The sequence below is a fragment of the Gadus morhua genome, chromosome 17 (assembly GCF_902167405.1).
Source record: "Gadus morhua chromosome 17, gadMor3.0, whole genome shotgun sequence".
In the NCBI taxonomy this organism is placed as follows: domain Eukaryota; kingdom Metazoa; phylum Chordata; class Actinopteri; order Gadiformes; family Gadidae; genus Gadus; species Gadus morhua.
In genome coordinates this window covers 7,881,494-7,905,166 of record NC_044064.1, presented here as the reverse complement: position 1 = coordinate 7,905,166, position 23,673 = coordinate 7,881,494, and the positions used below count along the sequence as shown (strand labels likewise).

At 47.7% G+C, this 23,673-nt stretch overlaps 1 protein-coding gene across 4 annotated transcripts in view; it reads right to left on the bottom strand.

Annotated features, from left to right (window-relative positions):
- The window catches only part of lrch4 (leucine-rich repeats and calponin homology (CH) domain containing 4), a 310,321-nt gene that overhangs the window by 283,437 nt on the left and 3,211 nt on the right, over positions 1–23,673 (bottom strand). For 3 of the 4 annotated variants that reach the window (XM_030337835.1, XM_030337837.1, XM_030337836.1), the window contains exons 2-9: positions 9,545–9,689; positions 8,003–8,132; positions 6,870–6,975; positions 4,756–5,002; positions 3,303–3,399; positions 2,516–2,776; positions 1,699–1,757; positions 366–518 (exon numbers count right to left, since the gene is read on the bottom strand). In XM_030337835.1, coding sequence (XP_030193695.1) covers positions 366–518; positions 1,699–1,757; positions 2,516–2,776; positions 3,303–3,399; positions 4,756–5,002; positions 6,870–6,975; positions 8,003–8,132; positions 9,545–9,689 — 1,198 coding nt within the window. The remainder of the gene's footprint in view (positions 1–365; positions 519–1,698; positions 1,758–2,515; positions 2,777–3,302; positions 3,400–4,755; positions 5,003–6,869; positions 6,976–8,002; positions 8,133–9,544; positions 9,690–23,673) is intronic. The other variant, XM_030337838.1, reaches the window with a different exon arrangement.

Genomic DNA, 23,673 nt, shown 5'->3' with positions numbered 1-23,673 from the left:
GGAAAACGTCGCGAACGGCGTCGACTTATACAGTATAAGCTTATAGGAGACATATTCTACCAGCAGGTGTCAGTGTGATTAGCCGTAACAAGCCGTTTCGAAAGTCTGCCCCATATGACATCACAGGTGGGCGTGTCCACCTAGATGTATGACGGATAGATGAGCAAGGTTTACTTCAGTCCGCTGGGTAGGCTGGTAGACTGATCCATCCAGCACACATCTAGGTGGACACGCCCACCAGTGATGTCATATGGGGCAGATTTTCGAAACGGCTTGTTACGGCTAATCCCACTCACACCTGGCGGAGGAACAGGCCCCCTTTAGGGGACCAGGGGCCGGGTTGGCCGAGGGGACAGGGGACTCACATGCCGTCCCGGGACCGCTCCCGCTCCCTCTGCTGGCGCTCCCTCTCCTGCCAGATGAGCAGCGTGTTGGGCCTCCTCTTCTCCTCCAGGGTGGGGCTGGACGGGGAGGAGGGGCCTGAGGAGGCGGGGCCCAACTCCACCCGGAGATTGGACCTGCCACGGGGAGGAGGCGGGGGGCGGGGTTACGGTGCGTTGCATTTGGAGAAAATCAGTTAAGGGCCCGGCTGATATATATCGGGGGGGGGGGACTTTATCGGGCGATATTTGGCGCATCGCAGTCTTATCGCATCGGTGTACGCGTTTGCCGATGTGCGCCGTTATGAAAACTTTAGAAATGCTGGCGAGTTATTACCGTGATCACCCCTTTATAAATCCTGGACGTAGTGATGTAGTGAAATGACATACCCTTCTTGGGATATAGATATGACTAGAACAACTGGTATATCCACATATAAAAATCTCTGCTCAAAAGTCAAAGTTGGGTCCGCAGTCCTAGACTTTAACCATCTCTTGTCAACATCTCATTTCCCTTCATCAAATGAAGACCCCATTTGGAAAGGGACATCTTCACATCCGGCCTGGCAACCGTTGTCCAGAAGAGGCAGGAAGTTGAAATTGCAGAATAATTGAGCGATGCTAATCTGCCATGTTATACATTGCATGACTAGAATATCTACGCAATTCAGCACTGTGGAGAATGGTAGTTTTTTTAACTCAGGAGTCTCCCTATTTTCTGGTAGTGAAAGTTTTGAAGGGTGGTGAATGAGTAACACTGTATGTTCCGAACTGTATTGACTTTTCCCAGCTCTTCAAATACGGTGATAGAGAGAGGCCTTGAGTGCAACCGGAGGGAGGAAAAGAAAAAGATAACCCACAACCGATGAAAAGCTCTGTGTCATTCATGGACCGTCTTGCAGTGTACACAGTGCTGGTCATGAAAAACACACACACCAAAATGTAAGGTGGAACACAACTGTCAAAGTAGACCACAGCCTCCCCTCCCAACCAAGGGTTAGGCAACCCTTATTGTGATGTCACCCACTTCCGGTGGAACTTTTTTTGGTATTAACTTTCAGAAACTGCCAATTTCACAACAAGGGATTCAACGGAGAAGGGGGCAAACGGATGATTCATCATGGATTGGTTACGCACGCACGCACGCACGCACGCACGCGCGCGCACACACACACACACACACACACACACACACACACACACACACACACACACACACACACACACACACACACACACACACACACACACACACACACACACACACACACACACGTTAAACTAAGGAAATAAATAACCCTAAAAGGAAACAGCCTACCTGCATGATGCAGCAGAGTCCTGGGTTTGGGATGCAGACAGCGCCTCCTTCTTTTCCATCTGTTGACAGAACAGACGGGGAATCATTAAACACTTCTTAAGGCGGTATCCACTGGTTGGCTCCAGGGCTCAGCCGTCCACGTGGTAATTTGGCACTGAAGACAGTGAGTAAAGCATCACGTCATCGATGGACCACTGGGCTCTGTATTGGTGTGAACCAAACCGGGGAAATGATTAACCATGGTGCCTTGGGCAGATGGATCCGACTGTAGATACTGGAGGATGCCAGACTATATCAACCTTTGTCAATATTTGCTGGATTTCCCGTATGCGAGAAGGGAGATTTCTCGCGCTCGAAACAAATGAAAGCCGACTTGCCGACTTAGCGTGTATACATAGGGCAGAGATGACTGGACTGCATCTTTATATAAAGCTTTCATCCAAAGCGCTTTACAATATTACCTAACATTCACCAATTCATGCACACATTCACACAGCGTCAGCGGCGTCAGCCACGCAAGGCGACAGTCAGCTCGTCGGGAGCAGTTAGGGTTAGGTGTCTTGCTAAGGGACACCCCAATACTCCTAGCTAGGAGGTGCCGGGGATCGAACTAGCAACCTTGCGGTTACCAGCCAGCCCGCTCTACCTCCTATGTTGAAACAGTCAAGGAAGCACGATATACATCAAATGTAAACGCCAAAAGTCCCGGTTGAACTTGGGCTCTCTCTAGTTCCCACCGACTTCGGGATGAAGGGAAGCGTTTGGGAAAGGTCTGACAGAGTCTGAGCTCCCAGTGCGGAGGAGGGTGTTGACATACCAGAGATACGGACATGAGAGTAGGGGTGGGGAGGTTGTCCTCGTCCTCCTCTTCCTCCGCCGTCATGCTGCTGTCGATGAAGTCCACCTGCTCTGCCTCGCCGTTCACCGGGGGGAGGGGGGCGAGGAGTCGACCCGCCGGGGCCCCCGGTCGTGACGGCGCCTCCGCCTCTTCCTCCTCCTCCTCTTCCTCAGCGAGGTTCTTCTGGTCCCGGCTGACCTCGGCCACCCGGAGGGACCGCTCGGAGAAGTCGTCCGCCGACTGGACGTGAAGGAGCGAGGTTAGTGTTCGTGTGGTGGTTAGCTGGTTAGTGAAGCCAGGCCGCACACACACACACACACACACACACACACACACAGACACAGAGCCATGCAGTTGTACCCTTTTAAAGCCTCCTCCCACTCCTCATTAGCCTCCATGGTTCACCGCTTTCAGGTCAGCCTTCTGCCCTGATGTTCCTGTGGTGTGATTGTCTCCAGGCCTATGTTTAGGACTGCTGGTGTATGTTTCCTTCGGTTCTTGTAATTTGTCAACCGCCTGCTTCAAACTGACCCATGAGGGCCTATCAGAGTATTTGGATTGTATTTGTAAATCCCACATTTTCACAAGTCATAAACCCCTCCTGATTGGATAGGAAAGCGGAGCAGGTTCACTCTGAACTCATTCATTGGATGACGCAGAAGCGATTATGTACGGCTTGTTATATGCGTGACGAGAAAGGTTCAACCTCCATAGACGTGAGCAGGACACATGCTTGTGTGCACATGCTTTTTTTTTCAAAACCCACCTCGTTCCCGGACCATCTTTTACTGCCGCTGTCCACACTGTTGAAGCCGGAATCCAGGCCTCCGAACTGACCCGAGAACAGCTCGTGATCCGAGAGGCTGGACACACACACACACACACACACACACACACACACACACACACACACACACACACACACACACACACACACACACACACACACACACACACACACACACACACACACACACACACACACACACACACACACACACACGGTTTAGTCGGTTCGGTAGACTACAGAGCACTGACTCACGCCTCTATCTCTCCCCATGAACCCCCGACCGTCCTCCAGTAACTTCTGCTTTTGGACAAATCACCCGTCAGGGCTAAGAATCTTTCATCAACCCGGGGCCGGATCTGTGTCACACAACACTCCTCCCACACGTTGCGTAAGGACGGCTGAACCGTCAGAAGAAAGACTCTTTTTGAACTTCCTATTCAAACCCTCAAGACACATCATTCCTCTTCCTTCAGACTTGTTTCCTCTACCGTCTCGCTTGAGTTTCCCCCCCCCGCCCCGACTTCATCCTCCTCCTTCTCCGCTTAAGGCCGGGCCATAACTCAAGAGTAGCATCGTCTATAACGCCATCGCTCAGTGCTACTACAGCAAGAGACGATCAAGATCGAATTAATCACCGTGACGATGATGAAACACCCCCCCCCACCAAACCCAGATCTATCACAACACGAGCGGTTGAAATTACAAGGGAGTTTATCTATCAGGGAGTATTGTAACTAAGCTTCACGGGCACCAAACGTCCCGCCCTCCGCGTTTGCCGTTATGTTTAGCAGAACGTCAACCCCCCCCCCCCCCTCCGTCCTGCCTGGTCTCGCTCGCTTCCGTACAGAAAGCCTTGGGTCACAGCGTTGATTTACTGTACTGTCAAAAACCGTAAAAAAAAACTTGTCAAGGCAAGAGCCCTTGATTGACATGCGAGCGCGACCAATCACAGACATGGCTGAACGCCGGGAACAGCGCTTCTGGAAATACAGGCTTGTGGTGAGACTAACCGTGATTCAAATGTGACAATTGCTCCGGGGCCTACTTAAAACAAACTTATAATAATAGAGGCAGACTGACTTTATTTCCTCGAGCCGGTCTTGACTCGCTCTACGTATCGGACCATTCACTGGGACTGGGAACGGGAGCGCGCCACCTAAATAGCTTTTTCCCTCAGGCTAATTCTCACCTAAATCAATGACTCCTTCCAACAGGAGTCTGACTTTGACTATTCTAGTATTCCTTTATTTATTAAACTTTTTTTAATATCATGTCTTACTAGAGCCATGCACATTTTTTGTCCGGCTGTCCGTCTACTTCAGTGTCAAGCGATGGATGCCAGGGCAAAAAGCCCTGTGACTCCATTGATGCATTTGGCGGATAAAAGCGATTCTGATTCTGGGAGTACAGCCGGGACGGCGCTCCTTACCAGCTGGTGAATCCGGTGGGCCTCATGTGGCGCTCCAGCTCCTCCTGGTTCCTCCGGCAGGCCTCCATGTTGAGGTACTTGAAGATGTGGTACTTGCCCTTGGAGCAGACTTGGGCGGGCGGCAGCTGCAGCGGGTTGCTGTCCAGCAGGAAGCTCTGCAGGTGGCGCAGGTGGCGGTAGCACACGGGCACGTGGGAGATGCGGTTGCACGACAGGTCCAGGCGCACCAGCGGCAGCTCGGAGATCTCTGGAGGAAAGCGAGACCACAAGAGAGTTCAGACGTGGAGAGGGAGAGGGAGAGGGAGAGGGAGGCGGAGAGAGAGGTGGACGGGTGTCATGTCGTGTCGAGACTTAAGCCGTCGCGGTTCATTATGCAAAATGGATGGATGATAAGAACGACATTTAGAGTGCATGGTACTGTACTGCGATGGGACACGGTTTAGACGAAAATGGGTCAGTAAGACAGGCCTCAGAGAGTGTCATCAGGTCCTTTGGGATGCGTCTTGAGCTTCTGGGTGTTCTTAATCCTTTTTGTTGTGCATCTGTCCTATTATATGCTTTTGAATCTATGTGAATCCGTGCATTGATTTCGATTTTCTTGACTATTTAGTTGTCGTTTTTTGTAGTGATGCACATTGTGTCGCATCTGTATCTGAAATGGGCCACATGTTTGTGGCGACAGCTAGATCCATCCGCACAGGTATATTATAAACCCAATTGGATTAGGTTTTGAAAACGCTCAGGCCAACCACGAACACATTGGTTGTTGTCGCTTTTAACTCGTAAAGCTTTCAAGCTCAAAGTACATGCAAATCATTTGACAGGTAGGGAACTGGAGGCGTTGTGAGGGAATGGGGGCGTGTGATTCATGAAGTTGCATATTCAGACATCCTGCTATCTTCATCAGGATAGAGCTGCTGTAAAAACCCCTTTATGGAGAAATGTAAACAACCCTTCTAATCTTGACGTCTGCGAGACAAATGGCCGAGCAGCCATTAGTGGACGCGTGTTTTGAGCCGCCTTTGTTTGGGGTGTTTAAGAAATGGCTAGGGGGGCTGGAAACACAAGCCGACCGCTAATGAGAGGGTGGGTGACAAGGGGTGTATCTGTGTCTGTGTGTGTGTTTCTCTATGTGCGTGTGTTTTTCTGGGTGTTTCGCTATGTGTGTTTCGCTATGTGTGTGTGTGTGTGTGTGTGTGTGTGTGTGTGTGTGTGTGTGTGTGTGTGTGTGTGTGTGTGTGTGTGTGTGTGTGTGTGTGTGTTTCTCTAGGTATGTGTGTGTGTGTGTGTGTGTGTGTTTCTATGTGTGTGTGTTTCTCTGTGTGTGTATTTCTCTCTGTGTGTGTGTGCGTGTGTGTGTGTTAGTGTGTGTGTGTGTTAGTTAGTGGTGAAACGGATCAGTGTGTCCACGGTTCGGTTCAGATAACCGTTTTGGGCCTCGGTTTCGGATACGGTTCGGATTAGGATCATGTCTGTGATAGTAAAAAGGCTGACTTTTTTTTGACGGAGGGTTTGGGGGAGAAACACAAAAATGAATGAGACCCACAGGCTATTTGCAATGTGTTAATTGACTGCAATCAGACAACTTGCAAGGCTTTTTTGTGCAATAAATGTTCCCCTAAATGTCCATTATTTCCATCGAACCGGTCGACCTCGAAGGCTGTTATCCCGCTTATCACCCGTTTGTATTTATCTCCCGTATATTTAGAATATAATTGTATCAATTACTTTCTTTAAATTTAGGAATCGTTTAAAGCTCAGTTTGTTTTGAACGCTGACAGGCTGAAGGGAGGGGCGGGAAAAGTCTCATTGGCTCGGGCAGCACTGGAGAGAATGCATTCCGCTGGGTCCTAAACACCCTTTGTATCGGACGTAGGCTACAGTAGGCAAAATACGCTACATAAGGCAATGCCTTCATGAAACCGAAATCCGCGGATCTCCAGAATGATCCGAACTGTGGTAAACGAACCGAACGGATTCGGATACAATTCGAATCCGCTGCAGGCCTAGCGTTAGTGTGTGTGTGTTAGTGTGTGTGTGTTAGTGTGTGTGTGTGTGTGTGTGTGTGTGCGTGCGTGTGTGCGGGCTCAGAGGTCAAGTGGCAGCAGCCGTACCTTCAGGCAGAGAGGTGAGCTGGTTCCTCCTCAGGCTCAGGTCTCTCAGGCTGTCCAACTGGCCAAGCTCTGCAGGTAGGGCCTGCAGGTCGTTGCAGCTGGCGTCCTGGCAGGAGCAAACCACAGCAGTCCTTAGAGCTCACCCAGGAGGACAAACGAGCCGGCAGATTTAACTCCCGGCTCGTTTCTGACATGCATCTCCTCCCTAATTGGTTTGGGAAAGCCATCTTGCCTGTCAATCACATATCTGTGGAGTGCAGGTGGAGAAAGATGGAGAGGAAGGGAGCGGCGAGGGAGTGGACGTTTCTTTGGTTGTTTAGTTTAAAAAAAAAAAGTTTTTCTTTGGCAGTTTTCTGCTCCCTCTCTTTAAAACGCTAAATTCTTACCTACAGCAGCTTTAATGCGTGACGTTAGACTAAGACGGGGAGAACTGCACATCAAAGACAAAGTGCAGACTATACAACCGTATCATGATATCTTAAACACGACGACACTGGAAGTCATCATTTGACATGATTGCATATCCTCTTACAGGCAACGATACAAGCCAAGCCAACAGGCCAAAGGCAACCGAACACACACACACACACGCACACACACACACACACACACACAAACTAAACACCTCATCAGAACATTTGAAAACTCTAAGCTCAGCTTCTCTCCACGAAGTGTCCAACTGTTTCTAATGAGCGTCTTCGTCCTCTGCAAAAGCCGATTTGAATTTGAGACCTTTCAGGGCATCTCTTCCTTGATTGGTTCCTGGAATCCATCCTACCCGCCAATCACAGGTACGTGAAATGCAACACTTCTCGATGACAGAGAAACATGGAAAGGGAGGGAGGGAGCAGAGAGGTTAGAGTTTTGGTTCAAAACTGTTTCTCTCTCTCTCTCTCTCTGCGGCATCTTTAAGTCTACCCAAGTCTTTTAAGTCGACCTGAGGGGTGGAGAACTGTGACTCTATGAAGAGGTGCCATGGTGGCAGAGCTCCCTGCTGCACCACCACAGTGTGATACTCTCACAGGAAAGAGGAGGATGCACAGTGATACGGTTGATCGAGGCATACACAGTTCACACTTGTGTTTGTGTGTGTGTGTAACCCGAGGCAACGGCGCCCAGTGGGTGTGACATACCAGTTGTCGCAGGTGCGTGAGGGTGTGTATGGAGGCGGGCAGGGACGACAGCTTGTTGTTGCTGACGATGAGCACGCGTAGCAGGGGGAGCTGGAACACCGCCGGGGGCAAGGTGGACAAGAGGTTGCGACTGTGGGAGAGAGACAGAGACAGAGAGAGACACAGAGACAGACAGACAGACAGACAGACAGACAGACAGACAGACAGACAGAGAGAGACACAGACAGACAGACAGACAGACAGACAGACAGACAGACAGACAGAGAGAGACACAGACAGACAGACAGACAGACAGACAGACAGACAGACAGACAGACAGACAGACAGAGACAGCGAGAGAGACAGAGACAGAGAGAGAGAGAGACAGACAGACAGACAGACAGACAGACAGACAGACAGACAGACAGACAGACAGACAGACAGACAGAGACAGCGACAGAAAGAGACAGAGAGAGAGACAGAGACAGAGACAGAGAGAGAGAGACGGAGACCGAGAGAGACAGACAGAAAAGCAGAGAGACAGAGACAGACAGAAAAGGAGACAGGCAGACAGAGACACACACACACAATATGATGTTATTGTAATTGTAGAGAGAGATACATGCACAATGAATCGGTGCAGATGGGCTGGGTCTCAGAAGCACCCGAGGTGGGGGGTTCATAGTCGGAGGGTTCCTTTCGTGTGTGTGTTATTTTTCTCCCGGTGCGCGACGGGTGTGGGCTGGTGTCATGTGGGCGAGACGGAGAGTCCGGACGGCCACAGCTGGCCATGTACACCTCCCAAAGCTCTGAAGGGGTTACCTTCTGTTTGCTGATCAGAGTTTGAATCCCCGTCTCACCACTATACTAATACAGCTCAGGTTCACGCTCCAGTTATGAATGGTGCTCTAAAGAGGGGAGGTTTAGGGGAGTGGCGATCGGGGATCCAGCAGGACGACTATGTTGTAGCTACTTGGTGGGAGGGGAAGGGAGGAGGGGGGTGGGCAGAGAGACTGGGCCAGAAACCAAAAGCTGAAAGGGGAGAGTTAACCCTTGTTTCAGTTTCATTAGCTGGATATTTCCACCGTAGTGAAACTCAGTCGTGTGAGTCGATAAAGCTTTCAACAAGGGAATTGAATAACGGTATTTCTACAGCGGCCAGCCTACACAGTGTTCATTTGAAACCCTCACAGACACTTTATCTCAGACAGGATGTTTTAGCTCATCTTCCTACCGGGAGAAGTCTACTAGCGCCGATGAGTTTGCGTTTTCAGCGTGACCCCATTTAAAGACGCCCACATCCCTCAACACGATTGGTCGAAACAAAAACGCAGGGGAAAGAACCTGAAATCCGCCCCGTTCACCCAGATCCGAGCAGGTCTGCCACCAGAGCTTACATTATTAATCTTAAAATGACTGGCCGGGCCAGGGGAGTGGTGCCATTAGGAGTGGAGTAAGAGATGTTGACAGTTCAAATAAGAGGAAGAGCGAGGCGCCGTCCCTGTGTGTGCGCACGCTGCAGGGCGTGCCCCACCACAGTGCGGCCAGGGGAGGGGGGGTTACCTGAGGTTGAGGTAGGTGAGGGCCTGGAGGTTCCCCAGGCCGGAGGAGAGCGAGCGCATGCCATTGTGGTAGAGGCTGAGCGTCTCCAGGGAGATGAAGTGGCACAGCTCCTCGGGCAGCTCGCACAGGCAGTTCTTGGACAAGTCTGTGAGCACGCACACACACACGTCGTTAATATTTTAGACACTGGACAGCGTTTGAACCGACTGCAGACCCCAAAAGAACAAGAAATTATACTTTGTTTTTGATGAGAATAAAAAACTATGTTTCGGGATTAAAAGTTTAAATTAAAGTTTTTAAACTCTGGTTTGAGTGAACAAACGGCACACTCATATGGTTGCATCATATGACCAAGACGGTGCTATATTCAAGCCGTTTTCCTGACCGTGGCTGTGTACTGTATGTAGTTAGGATTGTTGTTTGTGGTGTTGTTTATGATGTGTGCCCGTTTTTTGATTGGAAACCCACTGAGTAGATCCTACACACAAAGTCTGGACGTGGTTTCAAGAGGGTACAATGCAAATAGGTCATGCATTATCTGGTCAAAAAAAAAGAAAATGGAAAACTTTATGAATGAAGATTAAATTAGCTCTAAATAGCTAAAAAAAAAAAGCACTGAAACACACACACACACTATTTGTTTGCACATATCATCATACAGTTAGTTTAACTTTGAAGATGGTCAGGCACACACACACACACACACACACACACACACACACACACACACACACACACACACACACACACACACACACACACACACACACACACACACACACACACACACACACACACACACACACACACACACACACACCCGTGAGGGTCATGTGATCAGGGGTCAGTAACTGAGGCAGAAGTAGTAACTTACTTCTTCCTCTCTGTCGCTCCCTACACTAGCATTTAACGCTGATGGTCTTTAGAGCTAATTTAATCTTCATTCATAAAGTTTTCCCATTTCTTTTTTTGGGCCAGATGACGTCATGCATGCATGACCTATTTCTACTGTACCCTATTGAAACCACATCGAGGTTCTGGGTTGGGGATCTACTCAGTGGGTTTCCAATCAAAAACGTAGACACATAATAAACACCACCACAAAGAGCGAACAACAATCCAAACTACATCCAGAACATTGCCATGGTCAGAAAAGATGCTGGCATACACAGAATATTCAGGACAGCAGAGGTCAGCTAGATTCAGCTCAGTTTCTGCCTGCGTTCTGGATTCTAGGCCTCCTGCCATCTAAATATAGACCCCCTTTATTCCCACTTCCCATTCCAGGGATATTCAGGTCAGCTCATGGGCCTTTTGTCACAAGTAATAAAAAACGCGAGCCTGGATGTTCAGTACAACAGAAAAGGGAAATATATTTTTGATGACCTCAAAAAAACAAATGAGAGAACAGGAAATGCACCCATTATATGCACAAATTAAAAGTTGTATGCATTTAGACTACGTACTTATGTTTCATCAAAGCAGGTACTGTCTGCATTAGGCTCGGTTTTGGCGTTTCCCATTTCGGATTTGTTTTATATTCAGAATAAAATGCGTTCGGATATTCGCCTGGCTGATCTCCAACTTCTTTGTCTTCCCACTTCCTACTTTTCTCCAGAACAAACACCATCGACATCCACCTTCTGCATCTGCGTGTGCCGTCTTCCTTTGTCTTTTGGAGTCTCCCCCACCCTCCACCCTCCAGCCTCGCCCGTCTTCCAGGGGCTTGTGTTCAGCCTCCGCTCCTTCTCCCCTGCCTCTGGTCCCTCGGGCCTGGTCTTCCCTCAAACCCTCCTCCTAGCAATGACAACCGCTACCTTTTTAAGCCTCTCTGCGTTACGCACAGCCCCCGCACCTCCCTCCCACGTAAACCCTGCAATTATCTCTCCTGCCCCCTCCCTCCCTCCCTCACCACGAGAGAGAGATATCTGGCCTGACCACACAAACACACCTTTGTGTGTGAGTGCGAGTGTGAGTGTGAGTGTGAGTGCGAGCGTGTGTGTCTCTCCATCTCCCTAGCACACAAGGCATGCGATAATGGAGGATTTACCCGTAGGCCTGTTTGAGTGCACAAAGCACACCATTAATGGTAACCTTTCGCTCAGACAGGATTTGTCGCCGTTAGACAACCCGGTAGGCTTTTATTGATCGACTGCTGGATGCTGATGGTGTACAAAATAGGCCGGGAGGAAGGAGGGGGGATAATGCATTGTCAGCTCCTTCAAAACAAGACGTCTAGGATTCAGGGTGATATGGTTGATTAATGTCTTCAAAACAATAACCGGCACCATGATGTAGTGTTAATGTCCGTCCGGCCACATAGGCCTTATCTCTTTCAGTGCAGTGAAACGACACGCAGTTGGCTTTTGTTTAGGTTCGGGCCCAGGAGACCGGAAAACAGCACCCCATTTTAATGAACGCCATTGAATCAGCCTGCATGCCAGGCGGGCTTCACATGGCCTATTTAATACAGGGGGCCGACGGTGCCCAGCCAACATTCCCGCCCCACACACACACACACACACACACACACACACACACACACACACACACACACACACACACACACACACACACACACACACACACACACACACACACACACACACACACACACACACACACACACACGCGTCTTGTGCATGCATGTTCCAATAGATAATACAAATGTGCGTACAGTAGAATCATCGGCTGCTTCGTACAAACCAACAATTTAAAGACCGCACAGTTTGCCATGCAGACAACGTGTTTGTATTAAGTAGACATAAAACCACAGGTACAGCAGAAGCAATGGTTGTTTTTGCACATAAAAAATTATTATTTTTATGTTTACATTCACGCAAGAGTGTGTGTGTGTGTGCGTGTGCGTGTGCGTGTGCGTGTGATGTGTATGTGTGTATGTATCTCTTTCTGTCTCTGTGTCTGTGTATGTGCATGTGTGCCAGTAGATATACGAGCAGTGAAATAGTGGACAGTAGCACAAAGGCTGGAGTGCTCTCCCCAATCTGGAGCCCTCCATTGTCCCATAGCTGGAGGGGGGCGGCCGGAACAATGGAGGGTGGGTTGAGGGAAGGCGGGGGGTGTGTGTGTGTGTGTGTGTGTGTGTGTGTGTGTGTGTGTGTGTGTGTGTGTGTGTGTGTGTGTGTGTGTGTGTGTGTGTCCATTGGGGGATGGAGAAGATGCAATACCGATGAAGACCGCGTCCACCTCCACCTCCTGGCTCTATAGCGATCGAGGAACGAGGAGCCCTGGCCTTTATTGTGTACTTTTGTGCTCACACACCGGCCCTTAGCCAATATCTTAACTCAATATCATTTCCCAGAACTACCTTGTAATATGATAAATAAAAATTCTTCAATCTTGTTACTTTCTACTCTGGCAAGGCAAGGGACACCTATCTTCACCCTACAAACAATACAGTCGCGGACATATTAAAGGACTGTGTTCGGATTTACAAGCCCTCCTCCGGTACTGTAGAAAGAAGGACAAGACAGAAAGCCACCATTTTGTTCTTCTCTCAGTGATGTACTGGCTTTGGGGAAACAACAGTAAACTTAAAACACGAGTGTTAGAGAGCTTCAGAGACACGAGAGACGAAGGGACTTCCGGTCGGGAGATGAGACTGGGCATGTATCCACACGGCGGTCACTAGAGCGGACAGAGTGGGCGTGGCCGGTGTGGTTGGGACAGCAAGCCAGCCTTGAGCTGGGCCCGGTCCTACAAAACAACATGACAAGGCTGAGATTTACCTGCAGGTCACACCCCTTTGAATAGCACTTTAGCGAGAGATCATATTGGCCCACACAGCATTGCAAAATGCACTTAGTGACGATGGTAGCCAGGAGAAAAGCCTTTCACAGAGGGTGGGGTCAAGATGGAGATTCGCTGACGACTGCCTGCCAACTTGGAAAAGTGGAGTGGGGTTTGTGGGTATGAAATATGAAAATTGCGTAAAGGAGAGCGTTAAGTTAAGTTAAGTGTAGCTCAGGGGGGCCCTTAACGGAACCAAAGTGGATCCAATGACAAGGTTCCAACAAACAAGGAAAACTAGTAAACGTATTGCCTTAAACACACACGGGTAGGCACACACTTAGACAAAGAAGTTAGCCCGAAGCCGTACTAGTAACGTGATTGTCAGTTTCGCTGTTGACCCGATGTACCTCCTGCAGAGTTTCCATGGCAACGATGCAGATTCTCCAAGTCTTCAGTATCCAGGTAACATATTATTAGCCAAGAAAGCCTAGAAGCTATACTTAACTTTCAACGTAGATGGATGTATCCCCAGAGCATGCAAAATACACACATTGTAACTATACACCTTGGTCTGCATTTTTCTGTTTTCTGGATCACTTGAAGTCAAATAAACGCAGATCTAAAAATCCACATTTAAATGCAAGCTTTTGGAGGTAAATAAATACCCACAGGGGTTAACACATCTGTGTGTGTGTGTGTGTGTGTGTGTGTGTGTGTGTGTGTGTGTGTGTGTGTGTGTGTGTGTGTGTGTGTGTGTGTGTGTGTGTGTGTGTGTGTGTGTCCGTCCCCAGTGGGATGAGCTCCAGGGCAACCAGCGTTACCGTTGACCCCCTGACCCCAGCTCCTGGGAGACTCTGCAGTGAAGAAGAAAGCTCTTTTGGACCAAGGCCTACAGCCACAACCCCCTTCACACAAGACATTGCAAACACACACACACACACACACACACACACACACACACACACACACACACACACACACACACACACACACACACACATCCAGCTCCAGCTCCATCCAATAACGCGGAAACAATAGCGTATGTAAAATCAGTGCCAGATTCTGGCTTGTGTAACTGACCGTGTGTAATAATATCCCAGGGTGTGAGCGGAGCAGAGAATGGTAAGTAGGCACACACAGGGATAAGCCCATCCTTTACTGGTAGAAGTTGTGTGTGTTGCGCCACCAGTAAATCCTATTACAAGCTCAAACAACCCAATGGATAGCAGGCTGGCTCAGGTCAGTCCCAATAAACCAGTTTCCCCTGCTGAAGGAAGCATAAAGGGTGTAGTTCGTTTTTCAGTGATAATCAGCTTCTACCTCAATAACTACTGCAGCAGCACAATCCGTCACTCCAGGTAATCCGATTAGATTTGGGTCCATTTAAACCATGACTACATCACTGTGAACGTTGTTGTGCTCGGATAGCAATGGCATACCTCTACATCATTTACCATTTTAGTTAAAGATATTGAGGAACCCACCTCATATTGTTTTTTATATTCATCTATTCTTTCAATAACAATATGCAGCTCAAAATAAATAGTCATATTTCCTTCTTAAAAGGGTATAAGTTGGTAAAATAGGGATGTCATCCACTGCTCAAAGCAGGGAGTCACAGAGAGTCGGTGCAGGAGTCTTGGCAACGACGCTCCCAGTTGCTACTCTGACCTGTGGGCACCCATTGCATTTCAGCTCACTTTGAGCCCAATTCCTTGGGGGAGTTCTGAGAGGCTTGACAGCTACGGTCCCCGATCACCAGGGCGATGTGCAAGAAGGTTGCGCAGGCAACACCTTATAGACACAGACAGGGAAGGCTGTCATTGCACATTGACGGACTAGTTACACATTAACATGTGCTGCAGTAAAGGTGTCTAATAAAAATCTGTCAAGGCGAGCGATGATTACAGATTTCCCTCTTTGCCAATTCTTCATCCATCCTCAGTTCTTATGGTTTGTTTGTGTAAACGTTTCTGTGACGATGATCAAAGGGCAGATCAAGAAAGAGAGAGACAACCTGAAAAGATTCAGAGAGACAGAGAAAGAGAGATGGGGAAAACAAGCCCTGCTTTGTCCACCGTCCCCGACCTGAAAGCCGGATGGGAGGACGAGATAGGAGTGAAAACAAACCAGGCAGATACTGCTCTTCAGTAGACGGCAGAGGCAGCGATGAGACCTGCCGGACACTTTCAAGCTCCACCCCTTTCCCTGCTGCAGATCATTTGGAGATTAGACCAAGTCAAGCCGATTACTACCCTGCAGGAGTCCTCATAGGCCGTCTGTAGGACTACTCTGTTTACCGCTACTGTGCTGTTCAGAAGTCGGTGCGTAGCTTCATGTCAGCCCGCTAGAAAGCCCGTGTCTCTATGTGTGTGTGAGTGAGAGAGGGAGAAACTCAGCGTTTGTGTGAACTATGAAACTGTGCGCACAGTTACACATGCTCACAAAAGGCACGCCGACACAATGCCATGCATATCATGTTCTAAGGAAGGGAGGTGCAGTGAGAGAAGCGGCGTGGGTTAAAAGGGCTACAGCAAATGAATAACAGGCTTGTGATACCAGTAAGGGGGTACAAAGAGGAGAGAGAGAGAGAGAGAGAGAGAGAGAGAGAGAGAGAGAGAGAGAGAGAGAGAGAGAGAGAGAGAGAGAGAGAGAGAGAGAGAGAGAGAGAGAGAGAGAGAGAGAGAGAGAGAGAGAGAGAGAGAGAGAGAGAGAGAGAGAGAGAGAGAGAGAGAGAGAGAGAGAGAGAGAGAGAGAGAGAGAGAGAGAGAGACTCAGCTGTTTCCACACAGCAGAGAGAGAGCGCAAGGAGTGGCTCCAGAAGGATGACTAGACAACTACCCCAGAGAGGGACAGAGACAGTTGACCCACAACAGACATGGTAGCACAGCTCTGAGTCCACATGCCGGAGGGGAAACATACAAGAGCAGGACCGGTCCCCATAGAGTGTATTTTGTCAGATAATGAAACAATAACATACAATGAATTACATCATCTTTTAAGTTACTACCTCATAATATAAACTAAATTAGGTTCAGCGTACATTTGCTGTGTTTAAAAAAGAAAAGGTGCTATGAAAGGTTCAATGATTCATCTGTGTCGAACAGATGGGGTGCTAAATGTGGTCTGCTTAAAGTCACACGTCACCGATCCTTATAATGTGAAGATGATGCCCTGTACAAATAAAAATATACGGCAAACAACCTCAACTTCTCTATCATTAATGGGGGGGGGGAAAGAGAGCAACCCAGCACTGACAAAACAACAGCGAGGTCAGCAGCACCACCCAGTGTGCTGGACGAAGTTGATCTCTACTGATGAGTGCCAAGTGATGTAATCACAGTGCGTTATCAGAGGCAGGGCTCCACCTGCCAGTCCATACTCAAATGAGCCCCTTTAGAAGGAAAGGCAGCCCAATGTAAAGCCTAGACTGCATTTAGTGGTCGTTCATTGTTTATTTCAAGCCATAAACAGACTAACGCAGCAGGAGGGGGCGAGTCGAGGTGCTATAATATCTGCTACCGAATCATCATCATCCCAACCCGTCACCACACCTTTTGCAAAGACAGTTTCACGCTAACGACCTGTAGATTGATTTACAGTACCAGAGCATAACGTTCAAAGCGTTGGCATGACAACAAAGATACAGTTCCTTGTTGAATGGTGTCATATGAACACAATGTGGTATTTTCGTTTCCTGTTGAAACTGTGTTGCGAGGGAAGGAGAAAGAAATGTGAAGATTAGATAATTATCTATTTTCTAAGCAATTAATAGCCAATACTGTGGGTGCCTATAGTGGTATTGAGCTGCAATTTATATACCCATTGATTGCACTTTCAAATGACTTGTCTGCATACAGAATGCATTTATCCTGGTACATCATGAGCATGTATTGAATGAACAGGACTGGTTGTGTGCACAACTCATTTGAATTTACTTGAAATTAGTCAATCCCCTTGGGACAGAGCCATGGGGCTCTGTCCCAATTTCCTGTTTTAGAAAACGGTACACACACATTTCACAGGGACTTTGAAGACATTGCCTGCTGTGATCCACGAGCATGCAGTCTATCAATCGCACAACAAAGTCCAAGCAAAGTGCCGTATCTTTTTGTTTTTATGTAAGCATTTTGTGTGGGAGTGAACCTGAGTGTGGCAGCAGCGGCAGCAACCGCAACTACAAATTCACACCAGAAGGTCGGACTGCACGCATCTGAGGCCGATTGTGAACCACAGAGCACCGGAGTAGAGGCCGTCCATGGCCACAGAGTGTAGACTCAAATGCCGAGCGCCTCTGTGATTCCCTGACAGTGCAGGGCTCCAGAGAGAGGCTCTGTCGCCCGGAAATGCTTGGGATGGCGAGGACGGACGTGTAGAGGGAGCCATTACGGTTTGATGAAGTGTCTGATGAAGGGAGCCTGAGCTGAGCCCTAGGACTCTGGAAAGGAGCGGCCCTCAGGGAAAGAGGACAATTTGTAGCGAGGGGAGTAAACGGTGGGGGATCAGAACTAAACGATTGAAGGGCATTAGACCCAGAGCAGGTAAAAGCCAAGGTCTACCCTGTCTGTGTGAGTCTCTTTGTGGAGCACGGGGCTGTGTGTAGAGGCAGTCTCGTGGCCCATAATTGCTGTCAGATTGTCGTCAACAGAGGATCGAGATGTCAGCGATCCGAGCGTGGGATACATTCCAATACATACCCGAGAAAAGGCTGTTACATGCAGAATCATGGGAACATGCAGCGCAGACTTGCAGATATCTCTGAAGCAAATGACACCAGAGTGTTGACACATTTTGGGGTCAAACACGCAGTACTTTGTTTGGGGAAGTTACGGTGCTTTCAGTATAAAGCCGATGGTTGAGCGCAATTGTATATTGTATACAGGTCTGATCTTTGGTTTCATAGCATTTAAAGCCATGCACAATTTAAATCACACAACTGTATGATGTTGTGTGTGTAGGTATACAAAGGGCTACTTCTTCAATCTGACCTGGCGTCATAATCCTTAGATCTTGGACCTAATGTGCACGCAAAAGAGGAACGACGCTACCAGTGAGGAGTCCAACATATAATACATACAAGTGAAAGTGATGTTTGAGCTTAAAATACTTTTACTGCACATAGAATTATTGTTAGGTGAATCGGTTGGGCTAAAAAGAGAAAAACGCCAGGTGTCGCGGCGAATTTCAAAAAAAGAGAAATAGAGAATGTGTAGAAATGTCCTCAAATCACCATAGTAACTGTAACTGCTGTGCGTGGCAGAGGTGTCAGAGCGGCATGGATCAGCGGACTGGCTGGTGTCGGTGTGGTGATATCAACAAGTGCTTTGGTTCTCTGGAATGAATTAGCCTTGTTACGACCTGTTCCAGTGGAAAACAGATTATTCACACTCACTTTCGAACCATTCTGCCAATTCTCATTGAACGAATAGTTGGGACCGGGTTTCTAGAAGGTTGAAGAGTATTTCAACTCTTATATTTTTGCATGGAATCCACTGTAAAATTATGAAAACCACAGCAATCAAAGTATTGCCTTTGGCAATGTAAAAATATGATAATGATGAAGCCAACCCTAGCAACACACCACCCAAACGCGGCTGACATATATGAGGGGCTTTTCGATGACTAAAAAGGGATCCTTTTCTTCGGCGGGCCCGCACAGCTTGGCTTTAATCTCCTTGCATTTCATCAGGCACTGCGGAGAACCCCAAAAAAACCTGTGTGCTTTGGTGTTGTCCTGTGCTTGGGGATACATGCAGCAAAGCCCCACACAGGCCTCTCCAGGCCTCTTCCACCGCCCCCTCCCTCCCTCCCTCTCCAACTCCCCTCTAATGCCAGCGTGTAGCGAAAGCCCGGCTAAATACGCCATCTGGACCCCCAGAACCCACCATTGCGGCACAGCCAAAAGGACTCCGCTATCTCACAAAAGACGAGAAGGAAAAACAAAGAAAGCGGATGGCCTCAGCTTTCATTATTCACCAAGTTGTCCACTCTACACCAGCGGATTATGTACGCACACTCGTACAGCGTTACACGGTAGGACAGCGGCCCCACCTCAGAACGGCCCCTCTGACGAGAGTTGACAGTCACCCGATGCTTAGTTAACGTGAACTAACGAGAGACCAAGTCTGACGGAAAAAAAGCAATGTTCTAAATGTTCTGGGACCTATGTGTTAGGTGGCCCACAAAATGATCAATAATAAAAAAAAAAATCTAGAATCCCTCCACTGAGTATGATTCCACCGAACGGGACGGATCGGATCACAGATTCGAGGTGCGTGCGTGGCAGTGCAGGGCCTGACAAGCGGTGTCAAGCCCTGAGACACTTACCAAATTATTCACAGCTTTGACCGAGAAGACCTCAGACACGGGTTAGAGGTGGTTGTTTGCTTTCAGGTCGCCAGGGACACGATGTTCTCCTCTCTGAGTCAGATAGGGCTTGGTTGGGGCCAGATCGTGCTGAAACAGAGTCTGGCTTTGCCAATTACCCCTGGCGCATTGCAAAGTGCAGCTGCAATCCTTCATCAGTGACAGCGGTGATCATCATCGTCCGTCCCCCCCCCCCAAATAGAGTATGGCAACGTAAACGTCTGCTGACCTCATTGTCTTAAACAGCCAAAAAGATTGGTGACCTATCCCTAACAAAGGGAAGTAACTTGGCGAGAATGACTAATATGGCATTCCAGGGTCCTGTTTAAACATGTCATTATATGCACGATTGTGATGCTGTTGATGTATTCGTTTCTATATGCCTTGTAACCATGATGAGTTACAGGAATTTTATGAAAGACATTAAGATCAAATCCATTCCACATTATCCTAATGCACACATTAGGATCAAATGAAAGATCAACAACCTTGCAATCTTACTGAACACTTTTTCAATGTTGTGGTACAACTGTGTGTAAAGTGGGTTGAAGTTGGGAAGTTCCCAACCACATTAAATAGATCGGGCCAACATCGAGAGTCGATAAGGCATCGGAAAACGATGTGAACGTGTACTCAGTAGCACTCTAGGAAACAAACTCAATGGACACGACTGTTGTTTGTTGTTTCTTTTAGCAGAATGAGATGCTCTCAAGCCCGGCTGGTAAACCTCTTCCTCTTCCTTCCTGCCACTCCGTGCCTTCTCCTTCTCATATGACTTCCTCTGGGAGTCCAGATGCACCACCAACGCCCCCTCTCCCAGCACCACCACCCCCAGCAGCAGCTAGCATCTGCAGGCTTGCTGACAGAGAACAGACCGGCACTTTTTGAAAGACGGATGAAAGGAGGAAGAAAAACATTAGGAGATGGATGCTCTCTTAATGCGGTCTTATTCATAGACGTGTTGCATTAGCAGTGGGTTGGGATGAAACAGAGGGGAGATTCACTAGAAGGGGAGATCCACAATAAATCTACATAGGAAAAACTTACACACATTCCATTTAAAAAAACTTTTATGGAGGTGTGAGTTGAAATTTAACATCTCATTCATGTTTCAGTGTGGTTCGACACAGATGACGATGATAAGAATGATAACTCAACTTGTAAGTCCTGATACAGCGTTAGATAACGTAAATGGAGTGGGACAAGTCATAACATCTGATCCTTTGATGCAGAGCCCAGTGTTACCAAGCGAACCAAACTTGCTGCAGCAAACCAAAATGTGAGGCTGCTGCTGCTGAGACAGAATGAGGCACTGAAGTTACCGGAAGGTGGCCTATAAAAGCAGAAGTCGAGCGTGGGTATATAGCCCACATCCGCAGCATGCCGGAAGAAACGGCACTGCACAAGAGGGAGGCCACCTATGAACACACGTTGAGCAGGCCTTCCTCCACACACACACACACACACACACACACACACACACACACACACACACACACACACACACACACACACACACACACACACACACACACACACACACACACACACACACACACACACACACACACACACACACACGACAGAGTGAAACCATATGACTGCACTACCATAATGCACACACATATCACAGGCAGGTTCAAAATCAATGCTTGCACATAACACTGCACAATAATTCACGCACGCACGCACATGCATGCACGCACACAGCCCAAAACTTGGGCGGGTTGAACAGGAACTATATTAACACCAGGTCTTTCATGTAGGTAGGTATATCGGCTAGCGGTTTATCAGCAGTAAATGCAACACAATGGGGACATTTATTTACTTGCTGACCACCAGACTGCAGGGTAATAGTGGCAGGAAGTCAGGGGATTATCATTTGAGCGTGCGAGATTTGATTAAAAAACACCTCACCGCACTTGACTCACAATAATTGGGAGCTCATTCTAACCTTAGTGGGGCTGTTTCCAAGGGACCTTTGAGAAATCAGGTACAGACATTTCATTCAACTTCAATGCCCTACTCTGAGAGGGGGCCCAAAACACAAGTTTGCTGCTTTAAGAGTGTAAAGGCTTTTAAGATAAGTCAAGAATGGAGATACCAAGGTTAATGCTACAATGTTGATAATGTTGACATCATTACCTGGGCTTGGATAGCCAATTACTGGAATTGGTTCCAATTTTGTGAAGTTATTGACTGATTCATGCGTATTGATCGCATCCACATGTCTGAATTATCATTATTTTTTCACATATTTAAAGTTCAGATTAATGTACCACTGTAATCTCAAAGACTCTGAGCGCCTATAACAGCAAACAGCAACTGAAAGGCCTTGCTGTTGTCACAGCAACCCAGAGCTAAATTTCCTTGATACGTTTAACAACCAACTTTTAAGTCGGTTCTTTGTGACTGCGTCTGACTGTGTCTGACTGTAGGGGCCATGATGTTTCAAGCCTGCAGCTTGCAATTTTATGTGCAGGAAAGGGGAAATTAAACCATTGAAGTTTTTATAAGCAAGTAGAAAATGACTTTTTCCCCCCCTGCCCAGAAGATGTGGGGATGCCCACATGGAACCAGGTAAGACTGTAGAAAAGAAGAAAGTCTGCCTCGCAAAGCAGACTTTCTTTGTATACTCTGGCACCAATAAAACCAGGAGGGAGGGATGGATGGAAGGAGGAGAGGAGAGTTTTCAAATATTTCATAGATTCAAACATAAAATAATAAACTCGGAGAAGATGCAATGTCATGATGGTGTGTCACTTTAAGGAGTGGGGACTATAGTGGATATAACTATAGGGTCTCCTTTGAAACTAGTTTCTATAATTTAAAAATAATGAAAACATGTGAATTCTGTTGTATCAATCCCTCTGAGAGACGGTATCGGCAACAAAACAATTCACTGGATCCCATTGTGCCGGGCATGACTCCAAGACACAGAACAAAACTCGATGTACGAGTCATGACTTAGCAAGAGCAGGGGGCAGGCTGAGAAAGAGCACACACACACACACACACACACACACACACACACACACACACACACACACACACACACACACACACACACACACACACACACACACACACACACACACACACACACACACACACACACACACACACACAATAGAGCAGAGCATCCGAGGACGGGTGTTGCAACCCCATTACCGGAACATGGCAGCAATGTGAGTAAGGGCAGCGTACCCCCCCCCCCCCAACAGACACAGAGTCTTTCCCATAACCCGCCCAGTTGCCTTTGCCTTCAGGCCATATCTCTCAGCTGTTAGGGAGCTTAGGCCTGGAATGGAAGGGAGAGTCTCCACACACATTCTATCATGCGACGAGTGAAGGTACACGCCAACCACTTACCCAATATTGACCATGCATAAGACCGTGCATGAGACTTTCAACAACAGTTTTTTGAATGATAAAAAAAAATCTGTTTTTGTTTATTTGTGCTTTATTAAGTACAACAAGTTCTTACTTTTAATTATCGTTCCTGCAAGCATAGGATTATCATTTTTAATACCTTCGATATCTCTTAGGAATAAACAGAGAAAAGTGGCTTATATACTAGGAATAAAGCACAGTTCCCAACAATGGTTAGATATTGGTTACTCTCATCTTATTGTTTATTATCGTTTTTAATCAGCTGTAATTCCATTATTCTTCCACAGTGCTTTGAGCTTATATTTCTATGGTGTCATGGAAACATCTGGTCGATGGCTGTGTTTGACCGCTGTTGTCTATGTTGAATTTGTAGCACATTGATTTGACTGTCAAAGGCAGAGGTTTCCCGTTATTGAATTAGGATCCAGCACTGCCAAGGTATAAAAACCTGTCTTTATTTACTAGCATTCAGATACTTACATTAAACACATTGTTAATACCCTCAACATAATGTTAATAACGAAATTATCTGAAATTTTTCAGGCATAGAACAGAAATAATGTTTTTTCAGATTCACATGATAGGCCAGATCTTTCACAGTGCCCCGTTAAAGAAAA